At 38.4% G+C, this 12,592-nt stretch overlaps 1 protein-coding gene across 2 annotated transcripts in view; it reads right to left on the reverse strand.

Annotated features, from left to right (window-relative positions):
- Positions 1-12,592, reverse strand: part of Glurib (Glutamate receptor IB) — a 57,264-nt gene that overhangs the window by 9,236 nt on the left and 35,436 nt on the right. For both annotated transcript variants that reach the window (XM_064063675.1, XM_064063676.1), the window contains one exon: positions 11,898-12,485. In XM_064063675.1, the coding sequence (XP_063919745.1) occupies positions 11,898-12,485 (588 nt within the window). The remainder of the gene's footprint in view (positions 1-11,897; positions 12,486-12,592) is intronic.

The following is a 12,592-nucleotide window of genomic DNA, read 5'->3' on the forward strand; positions in this document are numbered from 1 at the left end:
TGGTTTCGGAAATTATCTTTATAATAAAATTCGTCAGAGATAACAGACGACAGACAGACAATAGACAAACCGAAATGGGAAACCACTTTGTTCGTACTCTGGGCGTCATGAAACGTCGAGAAAATATAATAGTAGCAAGTCGCCCAATGGACTCGACTACAGTACTTCCTTCGCTTATGGTCGGGAAGTAAGCAAATGGAAGTTGACTATAATTGATATGAAATTAGATCCTAAGTACCCCAGAAACCAAGATCACCGACCCCAGAAACCAAGATCACCAAGTTGACTAAAACAAAACACTCACACCTTATTTTACAATCAATAAGAACTGCTTCAAAAGCAGTTATTTTATTTAACATATGTTCAAATTGTCATAAAATGGTGGTTGTCTTTTAATTCACTCAACTTTCATTTTGTTATGTTTATAAATTTTATATTTTTTATCAACTGAAAATTAAATAAACAGCTAAGTATTATTATCATTGTAATCGCAATTTAACGGTTTATCAAAATTTGTAAAAAGATGTACGAGGATAGTCCCAGAAATACCCGACCTGACATAGAACACACAAAAAATTTGGGAAAAGGAATCCTTATTTTTCAAAGTAGTCCCCTTGTATATAATTCTATACACTTTTCCCAGCGATGTGCAATGGCTACGATACCCACTTTATAGGAAGAATGGTCGAATACCTCAAAATAGCCATTACCGCAGATTCTGCCTCTTTATTGTTGGAAAATTTTTGACTAGCGAACCATTTTTTCAAGTTTAGGAAGAGAAAATAATCCGAGGGGGCCAAATATGGTGAATAGGATGTGTGAGCAAGCAACTGCAATTTTAACTCGTTGATTTTGGCCGCCGCAATAAGGACGTGTGAACAGGTGCATTGTTTTGATGCAGCAATACTTTCTTTTTCGACAAATGCGGCCGTTTTTAATTGATTTTATCGCTCAAACGCGGCAATAAGTTCGCATGATACTCATTGTTGATGGTTTCGCTTTTTTAAAGAAAATCAATAAAAATGATTCCACAGGTGTCCCAAAAAACTGACACCATTACCTTGCCAGCAAACGGAACTGATTTCGCCTTCTTTGGCGCTAATTCGCCAGGTCAGGTCCATTGTTTTGACTGTTGCTTCGTCTCTGGAGTGAAGTGATGAATCCATGCTATGAATCGACGCAGAAACTCAGCTTTATTGCTACGAAACATTGCTAAACACCCGATTGAAATACCCTCACGGCGCTGTTTTTGTTCTATAGTAAACAAACGCGGCACTCATCTTGCTTAAAGCTTTTTTATGCCCAAATTTTCGGTCGATATGCGATGTCCACCACTTTTTGAAATGCCCATGTCTGCTATCTCGTGTACTTTTAGTCGACAGTCATGTAATACCCTTTTGTAGATTTTCTTTACCATTCCCGGTGTGGTCACCTCATTTGGTCGACCACTACGATGTTCACCTTGGCAATTCCTACGCCCTCGTTTAAACTCTACCACTCAATATTTTGTAGTTGTAAACGAAGGAGCAGACTCCCCTAGAGTAAAATCCAGCTCGGCTTTGATATTAGTTGGACTGATACTTTTCAAGTGAAAGTATTGTATCACAAACGAACGATGACCAATTTTTTCCATATTTACAACTTCACTGAGATCAGTCACTATTAACAGCTATAAAATAAATACTAAATAACTAACGCCTTGAAATTTCAAACTTTAGCTTCATATGGTTGATATTTTCGATCTAGGTAATTTTTGTCAACAAATGTGCATCATCTATACGTACAGTTCCTACACCATATCAGTATATAAATGTGAGCAAGAAATGTTTAGAAGACGATTTATTGCCAACCCCTAAGCTTAGTACAAACCACACAAAGGGGGTATTTATTTGCGGTCAACTACTTTTATGATGGTCATATAACCTTATAGCTTTTGGGCTACTATATGCGTTGCGACGCCGACACCATATTTTACATGCCTTATTTTTGCAGGTACTGAATGAAGGTATCCCTTTCAATGTTTACGGAATTTTAATATCACTACCCATTCTCAAGATATAATTTTAACTGAGACATCTGTATAGATTCGTTTCGTATAGAATATATCTATGTTCTATGGGAAGATCTGGACTTCGTGCACGCCATTGCATAACTTGAAGTCCTACTTTATGAACAGATTACTGCACGATACGTGAACTGTGTGGTCTAGCATTATTTTGCTGGAAAATGGAGCCGTCCCCTATAAATGGGTAAATGAGACAACATATTCTTCCAAAATGTCCGATATTATTATTATTTTATATATTAACTTCATTTGTAGCATTCTAATTGTTTCCAGGTTTACTTGCACGTTATCTGCCCATGCAAGTTCCATTTGAAGATACCTGGTGGTAGTAAACCTCTTTCTCAAGGCTGTAACTCGTAAAAAACGTTCTTGAATTGCTGTAGTTTTACGATGTTTACCTTATCCCCGACGTCTCACGTAACATCCCTCTCTCGATGTCTTTAAACCATTCTAGAAATAGTGGTATGTGAGACCCCGAGTCTTCTACCAATTTGACGAATGCTGTAGGCTAGTAGCCTTCACTGGCTAATGTAACAGCTTGAACACACTCATCCCAACTTAAATTTAGTATGTGTCTTTCCATTTCAGCAAAAGCTGGAAATAAACACTGACACTTTATAAACAAACCGTTTTTGTTATAAAGTTTGCTCTCCATAGATAAAAAGATTTGTTGCATTTTAAAAAAAATCAAAACTACAAACAACATATTACCTACTTATTTCCGCATCTGCTTGACCTACTACAACGTGTACCTTTTCATTTTGAAAAAAAAAAGAAAACAAAAAACTGAGTTGTGCGTTAACTCCAGAGGACATCTAGCCTAGTAGGTATGGCAAAAGTCAGGAAATTCCTACCCTCTGCATTACTCCCGTACATTCAAGAAGTTGGGTGGCTTGACGAGGCCTGAGTGCCGGCTGGTTACGGTCAGCCCCCATATATTTATAATTCAGAATCCAAATCCAGACGCATGGCAAATCGTTAAGTAAAATTTTTTAATTTATACCCTCAAAAAATTATGACATTTTATAATTTTGCCGATTAAGTGTTTCTTAAATTTTATCGAATGACATACTCCTGCATGTGATGTGATTTATGAGTTCCTGTTGAGTTTTTACCGTGGACATCCAAATTTTTGGAAAAAAATAAAAAATGTATAAAAACATTTTGGAATTTAACTTTGAAATTGCAAAACCAATGGAGGCATGGTAAGTAGTTAATCAAATTATTTGTTTTCAAGCTCTCCAAAGTATGATGTCATCCTGCAATTTTTCCGAATAGGTATAAGTATTTTAAATGTTATTTTAATTTTCTCTGCATTTCTCCTGCATGTATGATTTATGAATCTGTTTTGAGTATTTACGCTAGGCATCCAGATATTGGGAGCAAAATTAAAATTGTAAAAAAACATTTTGCCATTTAACTTTGAAAATACAAAACCTAATGCTGCGAAAACTTGTAAACGCTTTAAAGTTATTTGAACCCTGGTAATCGTTAACCAAAATTTGTGCTTTAGTTGGTTTTTGTTATTCTATCATATTAGTTATTTTGGTGTTTTATGTCCAGCACCCGGCCAACGCTTTCCAGCACGCCACTGAAAGAGGAGCAGCTGGAAGACCCATTTATTTATTGCCCTAGTCCTAGTCGAAAGCGGGGTACCAGTCACTTTATCAAACTATCTTTTCTTCTCTCATTCTAATACCTCCATGATTTGAGCCAATTGTGAATTATTGCCTAACAAGACAAGAACTCTCTCCTGATCTTCCCAAATGAGCAATATTGAGACCAGCAGCTAGAATATTTATAGTAAGTATTTAAGATCCCAAATTTTTATTCCTATTCCACGTAAGCAATCCCTTATATTCTTTAGTGAAGACAGCCATTTTTATACTCATTATCATTATAGAATAAGTTTTTGTTCAATATTATCTTATTTATGTAGAAATACTCATTGAACAAAAATTAAGGAGATGCGTTGATACAACCTACCTACATTCCGTGCGAAAAACATATTCCTCTAACCCTAATTAACTCCCTAGATCTTACACTCCGATTTTTGAAAATTTTACATTGCTTGTCAGTTATATGTCGTGAACATACAATATTAATAAGTAACATAACGTCACTGACATCACGCTATCTGCTGTTTGCAGTAATTATTTTTCGACGTTTGAAAAGCTGGATTGTATCACATGGAGGTAGGATGACAGGAGGGAGTATACCGCATTGGACCAATAATAAGAAACGCCGGCAAAAGCGCTACGCGCTAGAGCGATTTGTGATCGTTTCCGTACTACAGCGGGTGAGCGGGAGCGGTCGATTACCAGTAAAGGATTAGAGGCGGTGCCGTTTGGTTTAAAATGGGTGCATAAGGAGTAAAATATCTTATTATTTGTTTAATTATAGTATAAAAACAAAAATATTTCTAGCAACATAAAAACTCAAGTAAATTTTACGGCGACTGCTTTTATATTCCACCTTATTAAATTATGTTTGAACTCTATGCCCAGTACCCAGAAAACACTTTCGAGCACATCACTGAAACAACCAGTTTTTTAGAGGACATGGAAGAACTATTTATAATCCTGGTCAAAAGTGGCACCAAACACGTTTTAAACTATCTTGACTCCTCGCATTCTATCTCCATGGTTTGTAATTTCAAAAATTTAGTGTATCACCTAACAATTTTGGTTTGACAAGCATTACATAACCTCAATGTGTTTTAGATACCTTGGTCAATAATGATCATCTTCACTTCCATAACGTTGGCCAAATTGCATAACAATTATTGATGTTGGTAGAGAAAAACCAAAAAATTTAAATTCACTGTTCGGAAGTAGACTACATAATGATACGTTCTCAAGTTCTCTTGTAATGTAAAAAATAATTATTTACATTACAACCGCCGAAAGTACCGAGTAGCATAACGAGCTATGAGGCTCGACGGCGCAGCCGGAGAGCTGCATATAGGTAAGCGAGTTATGCTACTTAGTTTTGGTGTGAGTAATGTACATAAATAACTATTGTGAATATTGCTTGATGAAATACCTTATTGATCTCTCACATTATTGTTAACACTGTCTGAATCTAAACAGCTTTATTCGTGGTTCAACTGACCACCGTGATGGATTGTGAAGACGGTCACCAGAATGCGAACGACGAATGGCTATTTCCATACTTTTCCGACATGTCATGATCACTAGAATACGAAAAAATGAGTGTCCCGTTTCCGACGCCGGTCTGTCTGTCTGTGTCGATTTTTATTAATCAATAATCTCCGAAACTACTGGACCGATTACTGTTAAAGAGGTTAGGAAGGTTAGATATATATATTTACAATGTTCTTTGATTCTCTCGGAGAGTTTTCGGCCTGTCTGTTCAATACACTGAGCTGGCCAGTCGGAGTAAGTAAGAAGGTATTACATTCTTGATTTATCAAGAATTGGTCTGGTTGGTACCCAATCATTAACTCCGTTTTCCAGTTTAAACATTTTTCGTAAGTCTAACCTACTTATTATTCAATATAACTTCACAATCTTTCAAACTTAATAAAGTAGTATCACCAACCAATAAAACTAATAAATCTCACTACATTCCATCAAAACAGAGTTCTTTGTCACATGTGTCCTAGCAACAGGTAACAACTTTCTTCTAGTAAGGTTGCCAAACATTTTTCATAATATTGGATAATAAAAAGTTTGTTTTGTTCCAAATATTTTTTTATTACACTACAAATGTAAAACTCATGGGTAAGTTCAATGGAAAACACTACTTACACCCTAGTTTTAAAAAAATAATTCCATAGATGACCAGACGATTTTTTTTCGATCATAAGGTACTTCAGTTAAAGTTAATTAAAAATAAGAAGACAACTCATTCGATAAGTAATAAGTTGTGAGGGTATTTTTTGTATATTGACAGTATATGCGGTACAATAATGTTAAAACTTTAAACAGAAATAAAAGTGAATAGAGTTTGAAAAGTGGCGTGACAGTGGCTGGTTGCATTGTTCGCAGTGTCCCCTAAACTGGCAGTTCACAACATCAGATTCAATCATAGAAGAGTTCGAGGCAATCTTGCCTTATCAAATTTGAGAAGCGGGTGCTCACCCAATTTGTCCGTAAGAAAACCCTGAATCCTTCTGTACTAGTAACCTATAACTACAAACCCATAAATCCTTCGTTCCTCTATCGCAAGATTTTGCTATACAGCAAAAACTTATCTCCGGCAGTGGCGATATCAGTTGGCGCTTGCCACACAAGCAGGCCGTCCTCAATCATAATGAGATATCTCAGAACTAACTGCATCGGATAGTACACACTTCACTTAATTTTTCTTAATATGGCATCTCCTGAGTACAGGGGAAGGCCCCCACGCTCACCTATTGTTCAAAACACATTCCCGAGTAAAGAACAGGCCATAATTATTAACGCTATAGAAGAAACTAAACTGGGTGATTATGTTACTGCTCTGGCCAACATCGTTGATCCCAAAACTATTCTTTTTGCCTCCCGTATGTCCAACAATCGTATATGTATCTACTTTTCGAGCACAAACATTGTTGATGATCTTGTCGCCAATCATTCAAATATTAAAATCAACGACCAAACCTTAAATATTCGGCGCTTAATAACTCCGACTCGCCGCATAATACTCTCTAATGTCTGCCCCTCCATACCCCATGAACTTTTGGAAAACTCTGTGGAACGGCTGGGCTTTAAATTAATGTCTCGTATGGCCTTCTTAAGGGCAGGCATCCCGGGCGATCAGTTTGCTCACATTTTAAGCTTCAGAAGACATGTTTATGTCAGTACGAATGATACAGTAGAGCTTCCATCATCCATACTCATTAACTTCGATGAGACGACTTACCGAATATTCACATCGTATGACGAATTGGTTTGCTTCTCCTGTAAAGTTGCTGGGCACATAGCTAACACATGTCCTAATAACACCCCCCAAGAAACAGCTACCTCGGTTGTCCCAGAAAATTCGCAAGAAGGGCAGATGTCAAGTAACGCAGGCTCTGTCGAAAGTCCGCTCAACCCTCCTAGTCTAGCAAAGGATCCCCTGCCAGCATTAAATACCCTTGCACCTGCTACCTCTGTCTTCCAAAGAATTATGGACACCAGTGATGCAGTTAACACTGTCCCTCAGCCTCCTAACAAACGGGCAGCTGACTCTTTATCTTGGTCGCCAGTGGAAGATATTTCTAGTTCACCTTTCCAAGGCCTCAATGCATCCCAATTAAATACTGCTCCAGAATTTTTAAAACCCACAAGGCCAGCTCAACAGTCCAAAAAAATCAAGAAAAGTTTATCTTCTGATAGTCTAACTTCAGATAATGGAAATTTGAGCAAAATAGCTGAACATCTTCAACCATTGAAACCAATTATGCAAGAGAATCCAGACCAATTCATTTTATCCTACGATCAACTTCAAATCTTTTTGGAAAATGTAACCGGCTCCGCAGACCCAATAGCAGTAGCTAAAGAATTTACTCAAGACCTAGCAAAACTAATAGATATGCTTTACCAACTATATCCACATCTGACAAATCGTACGATGAAAACCCGTTTCACTAAGATTCGGAAGAAATTAAACCCACTAGTTAATCCCTCAGATGATGACGGCGAAGCAACCGATTCATCCCAGACATTTTAAGTTTCTCATAGCCCATTCATATTACAATGGAATTTAAACGGGTTTTATACCCGCCTTCCTCAATTGCAAGTTTTAATGTCTGAATGTCGTCCTTCTATCATGTGCTTACAGGAAACTAATTTTAAAAACAACCATTACTACTGCCATAAAGAATATACTTGTTTTTATAAAAACAGATTGCTGAGTTCTATAGCTAGTGGTGGAGTGGCTATATACGTAGATTCTTCCTATCAGGCAATGCAAATTCCACTACAAACTCGTCTTGAGGCGATTGCGATTGAAGTGACACTCAAGCAGTCATTCTCAATCTGTAACATATATTTGTCACCTTCAACGACATTTTCTCTCGAGGAATTAGAAAATATTTATCAGCAACTACCCCACCCGTGCATCATTGTAGGAGACTTCAATGCACATAACATTCTCTGGGGTTCTATCACAACATCTTCAAAAGGCACAATAGTTGAGGACTTCCTTGGCTCCACCAACATGGTCCTTTTAAATACTGGACAGGCCACTAGAATCAACATAGCTACAGGCACTACGTCGGCCTTAGATCTAGCATTTTGTGACCCCTCTTTGGCTCATATATTCAGTTGGAGCCCTTACTCATATCTATATGGAAGTGATCACTTGCCAATTAAGTTGGACCTGCTCTCACAACCTTCAAATCCGAATATTGCAGTTGGTCAGTTTAAGCCTAGATGGAATCTCCTGAGGGCTAATTGGAATGAATATCAAGCAGAAATCGATCAAAATTTAGGGTCGTTAAATACTAACATGAGTCCAGAGAGTGTTCTATCTCAACTCAATCACCTTATAGTCAGTGCCGCTCATAACCATATTGGAAAGACCAAACTAATACCAAGAAAAACTGTCCCTTGGTGGAACGTAGAATGTGCAGAAGCATTGCGAAAAAGCAAAAGAGCCTTCAATGTTTGGAAACGTAAAAAATCACAAGACTCTTTTATTGAATTCAAAAAACTCCGTGCACAAACACGTCTTATCATCAAAAGAGCCAAACAAAACTCCTGGATGAACTTTGTTTCCACCCTTCACAGCAATACTCCTACCAAGGTAGTATGGGACAGAATTAAACGTATTAAGGGTAATACTTATCAACCGGGTCCTGCGCAGATAATTTCTCACGGTTCTGTTATTGATGACAATCAAGGCATAGCAAATCTTCTTGCACAAAAATTCGAGACGGCCTCAAGCAATGCAAACTGCACCCCCGCCTTTTTATCCCACAAAAACCAAGTGGAATCGTCTTTTGCGCCCCCCCAAATCGATTCAGTCCACCCACTCAACAATATTTTTTCCCTGGAAGAACTAGAGAATGCACTTCAAGCTTGTCCCAATTCTGCTGCAGGTCCAGATGACATACCTTTCATCTTTCTCCAAAATCTTCCTTGCACCGGAAAAGTTATCCTCCTAAATCTTTACAACGACATCTGGACTGGCCATTCCTTTCCTGAGCTCTGGTCAGAAGCTATTATTATTCCAATCTTAAAACCCAACAAACCTAAATTCGATGTTAACTCATACCGGCCCATTTCTCTTACTTGCACAATGTGTAAACTCATGGAGAAAATGATAAACCGGAGACTTGTATGGTATCTAGAAAAGGAACATCTTTTAAACATCCATCAAAGTGGCTTTAGAAAGCTTCGTTCCACAGCCGACAACATTATTAATCTCGAATCTGAAATTCGCGAAGCTTTCGCTAATAGACACAAAGTTCTGGCTGTTTTTTTTGACATTGAAAAAGCCTATGATATGACTTGGCGGCATAAAATCTTAGACCAACTTCTTCGATGGGAACTCACTGGAAACATTTATTTTTTTGTTTTTAACTTCTTACACAACCGTACTTTTTCAGTAAGGGTAAACAACACGTTATCGAGAAAAAAGAACTTACAAAACGGCATCCCTCAGGGCTCCGTCCTTAGTGTGACTCTCTTTCTCATAGCAATCAATGATATTCTCAAGGATGTAAACCACCCTGTAAAAGGTGGCCTCTTTGCTGACGATCTCATCCTCTACATAAAAGGAAAGGAACTCCAATCAATAACCAGTCTACTCCAAAGAGCCATACACACTGTCCAGGCCTGGTCCGAAAATAACGGAGTTCGATTCTCAGCCGAAAAAACGAAATGTATCTGTTTCTCGCAGAAAAGCGGGCAATTACCTCCACCCCTCCAGCTTGAGGGAATAAATCTTGACTATGTTCCTCAAGCCAAGTTCCTAGGAGTGGTTTTTGATCAGCACCTCTCATGGAAACCGCATATAGATCACTTAAAGGCTACCTGTCTAAAAATTGTAGACCTTCTGAAAGTCCTCTCTCATCCTATTTGGGGAGCCGACACCCAAATCCTCCTTCGTATCTACAGAACATTACTACGACCCAAACTTGATTATGGAGCAGTGGCCTACTCAGCATGCCGTCCCAGGCTCCTTACACCTCTAATCACTCTTCAGAATTCTGCATTACGAATAGCCCTTGGGGCCTTCCGCACAAGCCCAGTTATCAGCCTCTATAGCATAGCAAAGGAACCGCCTCTTCTTTTCCGTTTCAAGTACCTTCAGTTATCCTTCGCAGCTAATACCTCTAGAAATCCCAGCAATCCTGTTTTCCAGCATGTATTTACCGATCGCCTGACTATACTATTTGATCGCAAACGACACCTAATCCCACCCATCTCAATTCGCCTTCAACAAGATCTGGTAACTCTCGGAATACCGTCCTTCCCCGCTATTCTTCCATATGAGTTCGCTACACCCCCGCCCTGGCTAATTCCATCTCTTCGACCAGACACCACTCTCCTCCAGTTCACCAAAACTAATACACCCGCTTCAGTGATCCAGACAGAATTTCATACCTTACAAGCAACCTGCTCAGATTCGACTTTTCTATACACGGACGCTTCGAAATCAGTCACAGGCGTCGTCGGTGCAGCCGTCGTTGGGCCTTCCGTACGCCGACTATTACGGCTACCATCTCCAGCTAGTGTGTTCACGGGCGAACTCTACGCTCTCCTCCAAGCCTGCAAGATTATCACCACGATGAGCGCCTCTAAATACTGCATTTGTACCGACTCTTTAGCCAGTCTAAGCGCACTGCGAAATATTTATTCAACCAATCCGTTGATCATGCAAATTTTTGAAGTGTGGACCATGCTCTCCAATAGCGGCAAAACCGTCCGTTTCATCTTTGTTCCATCTCACACTGGCATATCGGGAAACGAAGAAGCTGACAGGGCTGCTAAAGAAGCAGTCGAATCGGAATCTGCCGCAGAAATTTTGTTAGTCCCAGCACCTGACGCCAAAAGTTTATTTAAACAGGCTATCATTCAAAAGTGGCAAACAGACTGGACCTCTACGCCTACAGCATTGCAGCAGATTAAGCCAGAAGTTAACTGTATACTTCCACTTCCGCCAGATCGTCGTGATCAAGTCGTTTTAACGCGGTTGCGATTAGGACACACTCGGCTCACCCATGGATACCTGCTCAACCGCACCTCCCCAGCTACTTGCCAGCAATGCGGATGCCGTCAAACTGTCCAGCATCTCATCTGCGATTGTCCCCACTGGCAAACCCAACGCAACCATTTCCAAATATCACCCAACCTCGCCGAAGCGCTAGGAAGTACCATCCCGAACGTGGTCAACATCCTTCTGTTCCTTAAACATATTAAGCTGTTTGAATGCATATAGAAGGGTTTTTCTTTTTACTAAGTGTGTTTTCCCTACCATGTAAGGTTGCTAATGACCTAGCTGTCGATGCGACCAAATGTACAAATAAAAAAAAAAAAAAAAAAAAAAAGTGAATAAAATAAGGTATCGTTACTTACATAAGGGCAACGTTTATATGAAATACTGTTTAACTGCCATTGCAGTATAATTTTTTGAAACATATTATTGATTATACTTACATTAATCTTAGATCATAATGTCTATTTGCAACTGTTTTACTTATCATAGGTACATAAATAGTTTATAGCATGCTACAAATGCTACAATATTATAACACACTGCCTCATTTTAAGACGAAAAAATACTAAATTTTATTAACGTTATCAATTTTCTTTATTTATCGTCTTTCTCATTAAGTAAGTAAAACAAATCTTATTTTAATTTTTTTGGTCAAAAACAAACAATAAAAACTTACCTTAAAAAAATCCCATGTAGCGCCATTGTAAAGAGTACCATATTCTACTTCTGTTTGAGAAGCTAAATCTTCAGGGGAATTTATTGGAGCTACCATTCTTTCCACAGTAAGAAAGGCTGCCAAATTAGCGGTATATGATGATATTAAAATTAGTGTAAAGAACCACCAAACAGCTCCTACAATTCTTCCAGAAACGGATCTAGGTGATATATCACATCCTTGTTGCATAAACGCTCCAAGCGAAAACCACAAAGAGTTTAACATTGTAAAATCGTTGGCCATTGAACCATGTGCATTGTGTTGTCCTGGCGGTTCTCGGTGTTCTCCAGTAAGGTGAAGCAAACGCCATTCATACGGAGAAAATCTTGATACGGTAAACAACACAATACTGACTCCAATGTAACTAAATATTACACAAACCCAAATTTCTTTAGATAATGGATTCAAAAAGCTAAATACTCCAGGCTTCTGCTTCATTGGTTTCTTAATCATAATAGAAATACCCAGTGACATAAATGGTTTACTAAAATCAATCACTCGTTCTCGTTCAGAAGTTATTGTCATGGGAGCAATAGCTATGTCAGCTTCCTGCAAAAATGTTGGGAATAAATGCTATAAAACAGCAAAATAATACGTGCAGCACCAAAGCAACAGTGCATAATAAGTACTTCTATATTGCAAAAAAAAAAAATAAA

Source organism: Zophobas morio, unplaced genomic scaffold, assembly GCF_036711695.1.
Source record: "Zophobas morio isolate AGI-343-1 ecotype UQ-CSIRO unplaced genomic scaffold, CSIRO_AGI_Zmor_V1 ptg000024l, whole genome shotgun sequence".
NCBI lineage: Eukaryota > Metazoa > Arthropoda > Insecta > Coleoptera > Tenebrionidae > Zophobas > Zophobas morio.